General features: G+C 46.8%; 1 protein-coding gene across 2 annotated transcripts in view; it reads right to left on the bottom strand.

The window, feature by feature from the left end:
• Positions 1-1,684: 1,684 nt before the first annotated feature.
• The window catches only part of LOC119164459 (excitatory amino acid transporter), a 166,260-nt gene continuing 151,642 nt past the window's right edge, over positions 1,685-16,302 (bottom strand). For both annotated transcript variants that reach the window (XM_037416651.2, XM_037416650.2), the window contains exons 7-10: positions 15,460-15,693; positions 12,887-13,081; positions 10,952-11,086; positions 1,685-2,111 (exon numbers count right to left, since the gene is read on the bottom strand). In XM_037416651.2, coding sequence (XP_037272548.2) covers positions 1,850-2,111; positions 10,952-11,086; positions 12,887-13,081; positions 15,460-15,693 — 826 coding nt within the window. In that variant the 3' untranslated portion in view covers positions 1,685-1,849. The remainder of the gene's footprint in view (positions 2,112-10,951; positions 11,087-12,886; positions 13,082-15,459; positions 15,694-16,302) is intronic.

Here is a 16,302-nt window from a genome sequence, read left to right as displayed (position 1 = left end):
AGCTGCTCGGTTCGAACCCGGGGATGAAACCCGCGACGACACGCTCATACGATGAAGCTTAACGACTTCCAACAGATATCCGATGGAATTTTGGCAAAGGGGACAACACGAGTTGAACTGTCAGTTCCGTAAGTGAGGAAAAAGTACATACGTACAAAAGAAGGTGAAGAAAAAAGGGGGTTGAGACACAAAGAGAGAGCAACGATGAAAAAGGCTGACGTTACGATGACGCACAGTCAGCGCAGATCTGCTAGCGCGCTTTCCGTAGAGGCTTAAGCCTGAAGTGACAATACTTGTTACAAGTGTTGGGCTGTCCCGTTTGTCGACATTGTTCTGAACTGACAATGTTACTGAGTGGCACGAAGGTAGTGACTTCACTTTGGACGATGTAACGCCAATTTATCGTGAAAGTGTAACCCTGCTGAACGAAAAAATGGGCTTTGCAAGTTGGTGACTAACTTCGTCATGGTGTAAACGGATGCCACAAATACCACGTGTTAAAACGTTTACGCTAACATTGAATGCAGTCCTTGGTACAGCAGCCACAGCTCTCCGTTGGAACTAGACTGCCTAAACAATTAATCCGGTAATTGGCAAGGGCTTCTTAGTTTATGAAAGCCTTGCATAAAAAAGAAAAAAATAGACTAAAAAGTAATTCGCTAGGAACCAATGCAATGTCTTGAAAAAACGTTTATGGGAAAACTGCGTTGCATCATATTGCTTTACCTTCTGTCACAAAACTTAATTTGCCTTGAAATGAGTAATGTTCCTTTTACCACCACTACTCCTGCGCTCAATTGGGTTGACGGCAAATTTAAGCACAAAACACAGGCATTTACAAGACGAGAGGACAGGACCTGCCCTGTCCTCTTGCCTTGAAAATGTGCGGTTTTTTTTGGCTCTCAAAGTTACCGTCAACTGTGCACCATCTCGTCTAATTTCAAGTTTTGTTGAGCTCAATTCGGCGTTACGGGTGAGGCACTGCTTTATAGTGTTCATTTTTTTTTGAACGTTTTCAAAATTTGTGCCAGTCACTTCGGGCTACGTACGACGGAGAACCGCCACGAGCGGCGATCTTCATAGTATCCCCGAGCTTTCACCTCGACAGGGCACACCGAACACTCGAAGAACGCCATCGTGCAGCAAGAACTCAAGCTCCTGCGGCGTTTCGGCTTGTCAGCCAGGTTTTCTTTTCTTTCGGAGTCTTCCGACACAGAGAGCGGAAGCACTCGCGAAAGTTGCACCCTCGTAAAGGCGAGCTTTCTTTGCACAGCCATTGTCGTAACGTGTTTGCTTCAACCCTGTGTATGCATCTGCGTGTGTCTTTTCGCGCCTGCTAAAGCTTGCACAGCTTGCGTATATATATCTACAAAAAAAAAAAGACGTGCGCTTTCACAGGGTCTCGATGGAAAGCACGCGCAAAGATGGGGAGATTTCAACGCAGCGTTACCGTTTAACGGTCACCGACACCACCTGCAGCCGTTTTCACGTCGGCAGTCTAGTGGGCAAGAAGGCGGTTCCGGTGAAGACCGGTGAAGACCGGTGAAGACCGGTGAAGACGGGTGAAGACCGGTGAAGACCGGTGAAGATTAGTGAAGACCGGAACGGTGGCGCTGCGGCGAAATACTCCATTACGACAGTCAGTGTCGCGGAAAGAAAGCTCGCGTGTAGAGGAGGCTAACGCTTTTTCTGAAGGGTGTAAGTTGCCGCCGTTGCGCAATTCTCGGATGACGTCACGGCGGCTTCTATCGGGGGGCGCCCAGGAGGGAACAGGAAGGCGTGTAAGTTGGCCCGAACTCGAAACATGGCCCGTTCCGCCATTTTTTCGCGGCCTTTCCTCGGCCGCTTCTTAGATCTGCGTTTCGCTGTTTCCTTCGACGAAGTTCTGGCCTCCGGGATTCGCCCCGTAGTCCGGCGGCGCCGAGGATCCCGGGGCCGCGATGCCGCTGGGTCTCCGCATGTAGGAGCCCTTGCGGCCGGCCTCGCCCATCTCGAGCTCGAGCCGGGCGTGTTCGGCGTCTATCTTGTCCAGCTCCCCCTTGGACAGGTGATACACGATCCCCGCGCCAAAGGCGTCGCCGAGGACATTGATGGACGTGCGAATACGGTCCCTGAAAAACAAGGAAAAAAGAAAGGTTACGTGGCGATTGATTGATTTGTGGGCTTTAACGTCCCAAAACCACGACATGATTATGAGAGACGCCGTAGTGGAGGTCTCCGGAAATTTTGACCACCTGGGGTTCTTTAACGTGCACCCAAATCTGAGCACACGGGCCTACAACATTTCAGGCTCCATCGGAAATGCAGCCGCAGCAGCCGGGGTTAGCTGGTGAGTATGCACCTACTTCCTCGCAGGGGCGGCGCCAGGGGGGGGGGGGGCAAGGGTGGGCTGGAGCCCCCCCCAAAATTCTCGCCTGCCCCCCCTAAGCCCACCCAAGTGCCCGGAAGCATATATTGAAAACCTAGTAGGAGCAGAGCTAGCTTGCCCCCCCGGAGGAACTCACTTTTCGTGGTTGCCCCCCCAGTAAAAACATCCTGGCGCCGCCCCTGCTTTCTCGGTGTACATTAAACATTAGTTGTGCACGTAAGCGTTTCCAAACCACTTCGGCATATTTTTTTTGCCAGATCATTAGCACGAGTTAGCACGCCCCTGTCACTAAGCCGCTTGATCAGTTTTTTTTAATTTGATAATAATACATCAAGCGTTCACACACACTTCATTGAATGGATGCACATAAACTTCACTGAGGACTTTTAGCAGCTGAGAACTTCGCAGGGATCAAGAGATGTTTTGTCGGAAGCGCTGAAAATACACATTTGTTAAATCAACAGATTGATAATTCTGATTCTGAAGCGCAGAAGTTGAACCAGCTTGCAATTGAACCAGCTGGTTGGACTAGTACACTATAGTTGAACTAGCTAGTCGTGAAGTAAGGTAAATGACGCAGGCATGGCGTTTGCGGTTTAAGACCCTCGTCTATAGTGTGTGCACCCTCTGTCTCTTGAAAATCACGGCTAGTTCATCCAAAATCTAGTTCTGAACTAATCGCCCTGCCAGTGTTTGCCCGCTAAGCATCTTGAACATATTAATCAGCCCACCTAATATCCACAGCGGAATAAATCGCCCTTCAAGTGTTTGCACATTCCACCTACAGGACATCACTATCAACCTATATCTAGTATCCAAGGCAGGGCATGTTGCCCTCCCCGCTCGCATTAACGCTCTACTTCTTAAACATCATCGTTAGCCTAACATCAAACGCGGGACAAATCGTGCAACCGGTGTTTGCACACTCTGCGTCTTGAACATCACCAATAGAATATCTAATACCTGATGCAGGACAAAGTGGCCTCCTAATGTTTGCACATTCTAGCTCTTGAACACCATAAGCATTAGCATCTCTAATATCCACCGTGCGATCGATTGCGCTGCTAGGATTCATAACCTTTACCTCTTGAACATCGTCATAAGCTTTTTCAGTCCCCTATGCACGAGATATTGTCCAGTCAATGACCTGATATTACATTGTCTTGCATGAACGAAATCAAAAGAGCGCGAAAGAGAAAGCACGAGTATAACAAGGAAAACTGCTCTAATTTCCAGTATGACGTATCAATTCACCCAGACATCCACATTACCTTGTATGAAGTGATTCTGCATACAAAGTTAGAGGACCCTAAAGCTTCGCTTTCAGGAGTTGAACGGGATACCGACATGCTGTTCCTAGTGCGTATTTCAAACACTTACTGCACGAAACCTTTTCCAATTTGCTTTGCACCCACTACTTGGCCTTAAGAAAATAGGTGCAGTAGCGTGTGTGCCTTTTGAAGTGGAGTACCGGCTTTCAACCACAGAGGCGTTATAATAGTCACATACTTTGACGCCCGTTTGCAATGGACGTTTGTATACCACGAATCATTACTACAATATTTCATGTCGCATTGTGAAGCATGCATATAAGGCGCGTGTGTTTGTGAAGCATGAAGGCTGCTTTCACTGCATTTCCAAGCAGAGAAAGTTCTTTTTCACTGTTTTCACGAGCAGAGACGTGGCCGTGTGGTGGAACGTCCGCTCACCGCGCAGACGACCCGGGTTTGATCTCCAGTCATACCTAAACAACCCTGGTTCGGTCCCCATTCTGCTCCAGGGTTGTTTTATTATTTATACTTTATTTGCATCGTTCTCTATTTTTCGATGACGCATATGATGGTTTTTCGCTCACAACAAACGACGCCAATGCCGCGATTTCTACAAAACGAGCTCTTTAACGCTATCGCGTTAATACTTGCAAACTCCCTATTTTCACCTGACCGCCTATCTGTTCTCCGCAATCATCGACTGCACTACTCTTCTTTTGTCGTAAATTATAACTGACCACCGATTTGATGGCAGAGCAGAGAGCAGTGAATGCTGTGATGACATCTGAACGATATCCCGAAACGCTCGAATAAACGGAGCTTGGTTATAGAACATGCCAAGGTAGATATACTGTCAACTCAATGATCTGGCTGCCTTCGTTGTAACGGGCCTTGTAGCCATAAGATGTTTCTCGAGTTACGCGGTTTGCTATTTACACGCGAACAAAAAAAAATTATTAGCTTGAATATTACTTCTTTGAAGGCACCGAAGTTACGCACTTCTTGTATCCTTTGCAACCTGCAGTTTGACATCTTGCGATTCACAACAGTAATCAGCAAGTTATGTGATTCATCTAAATTAAAGAAAAACTAAACGACATAAAGAAACTATGGCTTGCTCGACGGAACCATAAAAAAAGTATGCACTGGCTTTTGTTTGCGTTGATTGGCCCGAGACTCTTCAGAGATAGTAGATATATTGAATCACTAAAGTAGGGACACCTCTTTCTCTTGTTTGTTTATTGGTGCGCACGTCTTGTCCTCCATGGCGGCCTTCAAAAGCTCGATGAATCATCGTATTGAAGAGTGCACCGTGTAATGAAAAATAATAACGACCAATGTACTAAGGAAAACGCCCACAGGAATGCGGGAAACACATTGATACACGTAGCAATATGTGAGTGAAGTGATAAAGCTGTGCACCTCTCTCTTAATGCATGCTTAAGCATTTGCTTCCGGAATACTCTTGACTGACAGCCACTCGGCTTCGCAAAGGGCATAGCATCACCACATATTGCAAGGGCAAGTTTCATTGAGCAAGATATATTTTTGTGGATACGGACCCACGGTCTCTAGATGAGCCCAGTGGGTGCGTTTGTTTCGAAAAACGCAAACGAATAAAAAAACAAAGAAGCGTGCGTATTGTTGTGGGCAGGGTTCGCGAAACATGGGGCTCGAGTTCTGCGGTTGCTTCCGCGAAACAGTAATCGCCAGGCAGCGTCACGGCCGGGCTAGAGGAGCGGCACCAGCGCGCGCCTGCCGCTCCTCTAGCCCTGCCGCTCCTCTAGCCCGGCCGTGGCAGCGTCTACACAGCGGCGACGCCCTGGACTTGCGAGGCGCCCGGTGAAATGGGATAAGGGAGGGAGAGGGCAGTTTGGGCGTACACGGGTTCAAAGAGTTATCCGCGCGGACGCCCTAGGGGGGGGGGGGGGGGACTCCAGCGAGAACTTTGCGTATTTCTAAAAACAAACTTTGGAACGCGACCAGGCCTCGCTTCTTTGTGTCCTCGTTCACAAGTGCATCCAGACGCTCTCCCCGCGCCGAGGAACAGTCGCAGCGGCGAGAAAAAGTCAGAAGACGAAAGGAAGGCTGCGAGGAGCCAACACTAGTAAAGAAAGGGAAGACGGATCACTCGGAGACAAAGGTACACCGCAGATAGTGGTGGTGGCGCTTAGAAGGCGAAGCTACGGTACGCGGCTTGGCGCCCGACCCTGCGGAGCGATTGCCTGGGTACACAGTGCAAGCGGGCGACGGTTTTTGTAATGTAACCTGCTTCCGCGGGTTCGCTAATCAGCTATTTTGGCGGCGTTCTTCTATAGGTACCGAGGCCTCCCTTGTGGACCAAAAATAAAGAGCGAGCACTGATCTTTTGAGCAGCGGAACACCGTCCCGGGCTTCGTCAACTTGACTGACGTAGCCTTCGACGTCATCCCGGGGAAGTGCGCGCGGTTACGGCAAGGGTCACGTTGCGCTTGGGGAGGCGTTGCGAAAGTAGGCCGTGCGTGTTCGCGACGTTGCGCATCTCGTTCTGCCAACAAAGAGTGCTGCCAACGGCTTCGGCCTTCAAGCGACAAAGACAGGGCGGGCCTGATGGATGGTAAAGACCGTCTGACACTCTAATTGAGCGCAAGCGTGGAAGATACCCGAGGGAGGATCTGGACCGGAGGCTCGTAGTTTCTGACTCATGGTATAGAAACGAGAAAAGAGGCAAGGTAAAAAATGTTGCCGGAGTACTCTACGTTTTTTAAAGATTTTCGTCATGGCAGACATCCTCCGTGAAAACCGTGCCACTGGGGTACACAGCTCGTGAATCTCCGTATTCGCTATACTACCCAGCAGCAAGGTAGAATGGCGCGCAAAAATGCATAATTGAGTACTTTAGAAGCGGTTTTCCTTTTGACATAGTTGCAGCATTGTAAAAAAAAAAAAAACCGCCAAGTTTGCAGGGAACGCGCAGAAAATTCACAGCAAAAGCTGGAAGAGCAACTTTTTAAAACTCTTTATGGGTATTTACTACAACGAATTTGCAGGGTACCGACTGCGCCATAAGCTATCGTAAATTTCGTACAGGCATTCACTATGCCATCCTTCGATATCTTTAGGTGAAGTGTGATACCCGTTACACACTCGGAAGAAATTTCGTGCACTTCTTCTGCTGAGGCTGACGAGGATGAGGAATTATGCCTTGCGCCATTGTAATGGGTTGTACCATTCGATGGCCCACTTGTTGCGCATTTCGCATTGTGTGACGCCTGGCTGTTCATTTGCTGTTGTAAACGCTTTATCGCACACATATAATACGATTTCTTTCCCGACTTGACGCCTGCCTAGGGTCAGTTTGCCGCGGAGTTCCTAGCGCCGCCGTAGCACAGCGGAGGAATACTGGGCTGGCACGCTGGGAACCCGGGTAAGAATACTATTGTGTTGTTGATGTTTCTTTATTTACTTGGTTTTTTATCCCTTTGCGAATTAGTGGTTAAGGACATCGGCGGTAGCGGCGGCTTACAACTACGGCCCACACTACTCATGTTGTGATCTCAAAACCTATTTCGCTGTAAAACAGCCACAATGCTCGCTTGACACAAAACTAGCTTCGCCAATGTGGTATCTTCAATGATCGCGTGTAGTGTCGCCAAGCTCGAGAGTGCATGTTTATTTCCGGACATCGGTGGCCGCGTACAAATGAGAAGGAGGGGGAGCGGGAATAGGGGGCGAAGTACAAGCACACCCGTGTTAATTAGGTTCGGGACTACTTCACCCATCCGCATGCGAGAAATATCATTCTGAAGCGGACCGTATATGGTGTGTCTCGTAAGCGTATCGCATTTGCATCGCATAGATACACATTGTTTATCTTTAGAAACGTTTTCACAGACCTTTGAGCCACAAATGGAATTTTAAAACGCCAAGTCTGAGATCGTCGCTCTCTGTATGGGCTGTGACGTGCAATTTTCTCGCCGTCCACAATGACACCACTGAACAGTTTACTTTTGAAGTCGCGCATTAAGTATCGACTTCGGCTCGTGTTCATTGTCCCGATAATGCGATAGCTGTTGTAGGGGGCAATACTTGGCAACGGTGCAGGAATAGTGAATGTCAGCACATCTAGACCCCAGCCGTCAGGGACTGACACCGCACTTAACAAGATGTATTACACCACCGCGAAAGCCTGTCGTCAAGCTTATTCGTAGGGCAGATGTGCTGAATGCCAATGTAGGCAGCGCCAACACGGCAGACGTCATTGGACTTCTGCCCGTCTGCCTCCCGCCGTCTGGGCGCCGAAAGACAGCGAAAAGCAAGGTGTTGTCACTCTTCGCAGCGAGTCAGCCCAGGGCAAAGAACCAACCCGTGCACTGTTCCTCTTTCTCTTCTCGTGAAATGGAAAAGAAGTTGCTTTTACAGTGAAAGCGACAATACTTCGAGATGATGCAGTGAATGTTTCGGTAGTTCGGTAGTTCTTTTTTCGTAAAAGCAATACAGGAATGGAACCGTCTACCGGATGATCTCGTCAGTGAAACTGATAATGAATCCTTTTTTTTCTTCATTGTAACAACTCCTACAATATCACTGCTACTAAGAATGGTTTGCTGTCTCGAAGCGTGTGCGTGTTTTCAAATGCATGACTGTGACGTTGTTTTCACTCACCAATATTCGAGTGTTTCTTTTTTTCTCTTAAAATATTTTTAGTGCTGGTTTATTTGTTGAATCTATTGTTTTGATTGAAAACTATGTAGTTAAATTATTATGTGTACCTCCGCTACGTAATGCCTCACGGCGATGTAGGTGAAATATAAATAAATAAATAAATAAATAAATAAATAAATAAATAAATAAATAAATAAATGTCGGCGCCGAGCGTCCGCTCAAAACGCCTATACCGATGTGCAGCCTGTACACCTACACATCATAACGTTATTATGAAACAGCCCCGCCGCGGTGGTCTAGTGACTAAGGTACCCGGCTGCTGACCCGCAGGTCGCGGGATCGAATCCCGGCTGCGGCGGCTGCATTTCCGATGGAGGCGGAAGTGGTGTAGGCCCGTGTGCTCAGATTTGGGTGCACGTTAAAGAACTCTAGGTGGTCAAAATTTCCGGAGCCCTCCACTACGGCGTCTCTCGTAGTCGTATGGTGGTTTTGGCACGTTAAACTTCGCATACCAATCAATCAATCAATCAATCAATCAATCAATCAATCAATCAATCAATCAATCAATCAATCAATTATTCTGAAACACGTTTTAGCGAGGACCACCTCGATCCGCTTCCTTCAAGAGTACGTTACAAGTGTCCGCTGTGAATCCAAACGAACATTTAGTGAGGAAGCCATTTATGGTGGTGAAATTAAATTTGCTGATAAAGTGCAAGGAACGCATGAGAAAAATTTGGAGCTTCTTGAGGCGATTGTATGGCACAGCGGGAGCTTGATAAAGTTTCCCCAGTCCATTTTGCAGATTCAAGAGCGCGTAAATTCAATGGACACCGGTGTACAAAATTAAATATAAGCAGGGATAAGTGTTAAGTGAAAAAAAAACAGCACTTAAAAATTGTAATGAGACAACTTATTTTGTAAAAAAAGCTTTAGCCGAGGCCTCTCTCAGCCTTAGCTGCCGTTCCAACCTGGTCGGCCAGGTGACAGTACTGTCAAGCCGCGCCTCACAAAGCGCATCGTGAATGTTCAATTTGACGTCACTGCAGCTCTACAAAATTTACAGTCCTTGACGATTAGATGTCCTAAGGCTTGTCCTGCTTTTTATACAAAAACAGCCTTCTTCTGAGTTTCAAGCTGGAGCTAGTTCTTTGTAGCTGGAATGCCGCGAAATGCGTTCATTCTATCTTTCAATCAAGCCTACATTATTGACATTTTGCGGGATCAGGGCACGGGTCTGGACATCTTTGTTGCCGATATGGTTGTTTATTGGACATCTCAAGTATTTAGTGACATAAAGTGCAAAAGAAGAAACTGTTCGTCTAATCGCAGAATAGCCATTGATTTGAGTTGCAGATGCAATTGGGGTCCAATCGTTTTTAGGCAGGCCTCACGGTCGCTTGACCCCTGCATGTTGTTGGTCTACTCGTTCGCCAACGTTACCAATTATGACCCATAACAGACTCATCGATCGGCAAATTGCTAGATTCGATATTCTCTTATTCTTTTACACCTGTTCATAGGGCCATGAGAACGCGACATATGGATAAGATAGGAAACATGATGACGTTAACCGAAAAATATTCGTCAGAACTTTCCAGATGGCTCCCGCGGGGCACTAGGGGAAAAGGTAGGGGAGAGGTAAAAAAGAAGAAAAATAGGTGCCATGCAGACAAAGAAAGACAATAAACCCATACGCACACACGCACACACATACAAATAAACAAGCAAACAAAAACGCTATAGAACCCGGGAGCGCCACTTTAAAACGAACTAAAGAAGTGTTACGTATGAACTGTTGGGACAAGAGAGGCACCGAATTAAATTGCACATTCTGCTATTTGAAACGAAGCTAAGGGCTATTTGGAATTGAGCATGGTGCCACGTTACGTTTTAGTGAGCACAGCGGTTATCTCGGAGCACAACTGGAATGAGGCCAAGTTGTGGTCACGTGGCTACAGTAGCTTCCGGTGTTATGCGAACTAGTATTATGAAAACCCTTTACTCCATGCCCACCACTGGACATGTCATATTCTTTTCGACTACATCAATAAATGAAACAATGCACGCTAATATGAGTTATGGAACACATTTGATTGTTTCCGAACCACATTTCGGCATCTGAGTCGACAAAAAAAGACCCTTAAAGCGAAACTTTCCAATATGTTGACCTTTCCGTATTTGAGCCAAAATTAAGGCTCGGTTTGTCACCACCAAACAACCTAGTACTGTGTTAAAACACACTAAAGAGCCAAGTTTCAAAGGTAGCGTCAAGAACACGTTAACCACTCTAGGACGTTGGCCAGATCTATTCTCGCCCATGCCCAACTAGGATTATGAGTGGTCAAAAAAGTTCTACCAAGGTCACTCCTAGGTCCTATTTGGGGTAGGACATGAGATATTTACATAGACCCGATGCACCATTCTGTGCATCCTCATTATACACTGTCAGTATTAAAACTGCACTTTGATGGCTTGTTGCATTGCCATGACTGCCCACACCACCACCAAGGCCTCGTGTTCTTCGAGCACACAAAAAATATATAGCGATGGTATGGAAGGCGTGCTTTCGAGCCACAAAAACGGTGAATGGATGTTCTGTAAACCTCGTAAGTAAACCATACTCTCTCTTTTTTCTGTTTACGAAATGTGTCAAACAAACACTCACAGCATCCAGTCGACAGCGACAATCATGGATATGTCTTCCGTGGGCAGACCCACGGACGTCAGCACCAGCAGCATGGTAACGAGACCCGCGCTGGGCACACTGGCTGCGCCAATACTGGCAGCCGTGGCCGTCAAACTGCAGAGAGACAAGACGCGCCAAACAAGCAGAATGAAGCCCTGTTGCAACGCACATTTTCGGTGTGCAGGGGCTAGTTGTCCCTATTCGCGGTTCCCTATTCGCGATTATATTCCCTATTCGCGATTTATGTCCCTATTCCCTATTCGCGATTATTTTCCCTATTCGCGATGATATTCCCTATTCGCGATGATATGTCCCTATCCGCGATTTGGACCATGACTGAGCACCGACATTTCCCCCGAATTCATAGTTCAGCCCTTAAAAAACTTTGGTGTAACGGGAAAAAAATGACATAACTATCACATCTAGAGTGATTGACTGTGACTGTGTGCATTGTGATGTGCTATTCCTTCTTTCTCTTTCCTCTACATCTTTGAATCTCCCATATCCTGTTCCCGCGTGTAGGGTAGCAACACCTTTCGTTCGCAACCTCTGTCTCTCTTAAATGAAACATATCCTTTGTTCACATCACACCAGTTTGGTATATCTGGTGATACAACAGACTGCTGTGAAGTTTGTATAAAATGCGCGATGACTTTTTCGTGCGCAAACCAAACAAATCTCTTTCGAAATGCTGGGCAGAATAGGGAGGATTTTGCACAGTTTAAAAAAGTAAGTCTTTAAGAAACATTGTTATGGTAATTGCAACCTCACCACCAAGTCAACTCTCTGAATTACCCAACGTCGAGGAAGCGCAAGTAAAATTAGAACCAGTCGAGTGACTACTCGTATTTTCGTGGTATTCCTTCGGTTCGCTCTCATTTTGCTTCAACTGTTGCTCCTCGCAGGAGCGTAGCTTAACAAGTTCTCGAGGGCAAATGCGATGGAAAGCAACGTGTTCGTCGTGTCACGTACAGCATGACAGGAGACGATCCCGAGTACTTAGAGAGTCATTTCCACTGGTTCCAACTTTGTCCCAGAGTAAGGTACGTAGTTTGTTCTAAAGTCTGCAGAATCACTTAACATTGAATTGTTTTATTGTGACATTCTGCGCAGTGAGAGATATGTGAAATTATGGAATAAATGTTGCCCTTGAAAAGCTTGACTTGTCTGCAAACTTTTCCTTTGGGAGGGAGACAATATCGCCTGTGCGTACATATCTATACAATCTTATAATGCACTAAGGCACAAATATACATTATACATATTATACGTACGTTTACATAATAGAGAGTTTTAGTACTGCGGAATGGTGCTACGTACGCATCACGCAAGCGCCTTGCGTTACGTGGCGTCGTTTGCCACTAATCGGCGTTTAGTACGCCGTAGTACCCGCGTACGTAACGAGCATGAAGCTTGTTGCGCCATCTGGTAGATCAAAATCGAAGCACGTGTTGTTGACAACCAATGTGAGCCAATCCAAGTGTTATAGCCAGATTATGGCCATATTTTAAGCCACAGAGCCGGTCGGTGCTTGCTTTCGATGCCGCCATTTTGCAAAACGAAGTCTCGCGCTGTAGCGAACTTGTTCGAGAGCGGCACGATCGCTTCATACGTACGCACGCCCGCATATCATGCGTGCGTACGTAGCGGCTGCGTACGTAATGCGATACGTGCGCGTCGCGGTCTGCGCATGCGCACTACGCAGAACGTGGCGTCCTTACGTACGCAACGCCGCCACGTACGCAGCGTACGCAGTACTAAAACTCTCTGATATATACATAAATAGGTATATTATACATATGATTATACATAAGTTTGAACATATGTCACACCAGTGCTATCCTCCCGACATTCCCGCAAAAATTCACTTCAAGAAACGGGGAAAAGGCGCGGTCCACCAATCGACGAGCTCACCTGACGGCGATGACCTCTCCGATGGAGAGGTTGATGCCGTTCATCTGCGCGATGAAGATGGCGGCGACGGCTTCGTAGAGCGCCGTGCCGTCCATGTTGACGGTTGCGCCGACGGGCAGCACGAACCGGGTCACCCGCTTGTCGATGTGGTTGTTCTCTTCCAGGCATCGGAAGGTCACCGGAAGCGTGGCCGCACTGTCAGCGGGGAAGGCGTAAAAAAACAAAAAGAGACGAGATCTGTGAAGCAGCGCTTTGGCGCGATTAGAATCGACCTATTTACCTGCACCTTTAAAAACCTTTGTCCTATGTATAAGGATGTACCCCCGCATATAATTTAGGTTTGTTAAAATCCGAAATGAATGTCACAATAGATTTGTATCCGTATTTTTATTTGTGCTCATATTTGACACAGGATGGTCTTTGAAATGTGTCATTTTTGTTATTAGAATTATTATAATTACTATTATATTGAGGAAGCGATTGATGAACTCATGTTGTGTGTAGAAAGTGTAAACAACACTCTGTCTGTTCATTTCTTGTGTGTTTTGATGTGCAGTGTTTACATGTAGTTTATGTATGTTATGTATACTCTGTAACATGAAGTTCTATGTACGCTTTCAACCGAATTTTCAGGTGCCTTCGCTATTGCCTTGTATTTAGGGGCTGTGGCTTGGTCAAGCTGTCTACTACAGCTTTTTCTGCAGCTCCCCTGTCAATGTATTTTCTTAGGCAAAAATAAATTCTTACTTTATTATTATTATTATTATTATTATTATTATTATTATTATTATTATTATTATCATTATTATTATAGAATCAGGAACTTGTTTCTCAGAAATTCCCGCATTGGCGGTCGGTGACCACGTCGTTGATTGTGAGCGAAGCATCATCATTCAGTCCGTTAGCGAAAATTCAAAAAAAGACGCAAATAAAGTAAATATTACAAAAATATTCGGCCCCGAATGAGAACCGATTTCAGGCTGTCTGCGTGGCAAGCAGTTAGTTTATCACCAAGCCAAGTCGTCGCTTCAGAACTGCATCGAAAAAAAAAAAAACACTATATGAATGTGATGTAGTGAAACGAGTCTTCTTAACGCACGTAATTTGCGTGGCAGAAGCGTACAATACCGCCGGGCGTCAAAACATGTGAATTGCGCAACGAGTGAGGGTTTCAAAGGCCCACCCATTACAAAGCACCCAGGCGTACTAAGCCATCGTCGCCCGCAAAAGCGTCAACAAAATGAACCGCTGCGCAGGTCCACGCGTCGCCTTACGGATGCATGGTGGGCCCTTCGGCGATCCGCCAGAAGAATAATTATTGTGAAGTGAGCACTTCACAACTGTACTGGCAGTAGGCATTTTTGGATAGTTTGAAACGGCCAATGTTAAGCGCACAGTCGTTCGTTTTGTTTTTCTGCACAGTTAAGGCAAGCGCCGAGAACCGAAGCCAGGCTAGCGATTGATAAGGCCATGCGCACAAGGCCTGATTACGCTATCGCAATCTACTCTTAAAGGCGGCGCTGAAGCGCCCTCTAAGCCTTTTTTTCTGAAGTCACTTCGCTTGAGCGATATGAAAGTAGTCACCAGCCAATGAAAGCAGTTGGACAAAGACATGACATGCTCGAGTCGCTACTTGAACGGGCGCTGCAACACCTTTTCAAGTAGCCATGGAATAGATCAACAAAAGGAGGTTATTGCTACGCGAATTCGCTGTCAAACAACGTTTTTTTTAGAATCCGTCCTGTACGAGTGAAGCTAAAATAATATGTCGCGTGCTGGGATTTTGATTATCTCGCCCCTATGAAAGCACTGGAAGCTAGGAAGGAGGGGATGGCACGGGTGAAGAAAATACGTCATGCGCGCTTAGTGACATTAAGCACATTTTGTTTGTTTTTTCTAATGCGCGCGTTTGCAGTGCAGTCACGTGGCCAAGTCGGGGACTCCCGCGGTGGCCCCAGTAACGACCGAGCGCGCGATTTTCAAATCAACCAATGGCTGATACAATCGGTGTGACGAGTGATTTTTCAGCTAGTGACGTCGTTTCCCGAGATAAGAGAGCAATTTTTAGCTGAATTTGAGAATTTATTGTGAATTGCAGGCCGCGTGCTGCGCTGTATTAACTGGCTCACATATTCTCGGAAGCCTTGGCCACCAATCGGCAGCGTTTTTTAACCGTGCTCAAAAAGAATCGCAGGGCTCCTCTAAAGGAACCCAGCGACTCTTGATAAAAAGAAACAAAAAATAAAACGTCTCTCTTGTCACTCACGTGCTCATTTCAGCTGTATAGTTATTCATGGTAATAAGGGCTGCAGCGCGAGCACGAAGGTGCTAGAAGAAACAGACGAAAGGCGAGGCACGGAAGGCAAAGAGAACAACACGTGTTGTCCTCTTTGCCTTCCGTGCCTCGCCTTTCGTCGGTTTCTTCTAGCACCTTCGTGCTCGCGCTGCAGCCCTTGTTACCATGAATTCAAACCAACTAGCCCAAATAGCCATTCTTCTTCAATGTATAGTTATTCACTGAGCATTTCTCGCTCGTCATCAGAGAAAGAGCCCCCGGAGATGCCCGCACTCGCCTGGATGCTGTGCCCAGCGCAGTGATCCAAGCCTGGAGCATGCCCTTGAAGAAGGTGATCGGGTTCTTGCGGGTGATCAGGAAGTAAATCAGCGGTAACGTTATGCAGGCGTGGATGAGGAGGCCCGTGATGACGGTCAACATGTAGAGACCGAGCTGCTGCGCTGTCAGCGCCAAGTCCTTGATCGACATGATCTTGCCGATGATCAGAGACATGATACCGAACGGGGAGTACCTGCACGACATTTTACACTCCCTCAAGGAAGAACGAGTAACACTGAAGATATATTTGCTGTGCCGTATACTACCGAATTTTCTTTGCGCCAAAACAAGAGCATGTGAGAACACGCATTTGGGCTTTACCGAAGTGGCGGAAGGTGAATTAACTGAAGCAAGTCGATGGATAAAGAAAGTAAAGTCGTTCCGGGTAGCAATGAAATGCGCATACTGTATGCGCTAGACCATGGGTAATATGAAATGTAAGCAGCTACACACTGTGCCAAGAAGGTAAACAGCAAGTTCGGTTATTAGACAAATAACATGATCTTGAGAGTCAGGGTTGTAGTTCATTTTTGGTTAACCTTCGTTACTTCGGAGACGGTGGAAGTGTCTGCTTACCTTGGACTGCTGGTCTTTGTGACTCAATAATTTGTAACGAATAACTTTAACGAATGTGGCTAAGGTACTCGGCTGCTGACCCGCAGGTCGCGGGTTCGGATCCCGGCTGCGGCGGCTGCATTTCCGATGGAGGCGGAAATGTTGTAGGCCCGTGTGCTCAGATTTGGGTGCACGTTAAAGAACCCCAGGTGGTCGAATTTTCCGGAGCCCTCCACTACGGCGTCTC

The sequence above is a fragment of the Rhipicephalus microplus genome, chromosome 8, assembly GCF_043290135.1.
Source record: "Rhipicephalus microplus isolate Deutch F79 chromosome 8, USDA_Rmic, whole genome shotgun sequence".
Classification (NCBI taxonomy): domain Eukaryota; kingdom Metazoa; phylum Arthropoda; class Arachnida; order Ixodida; family Ixodidae; genus Rhipicephalus; species Rhipicephalus microplus.
The sequence above is the reverse complement of the archived record's forward strand: the minus strand, read 5'-3'. Positions and strand labels throughout refer to the sequence as shown.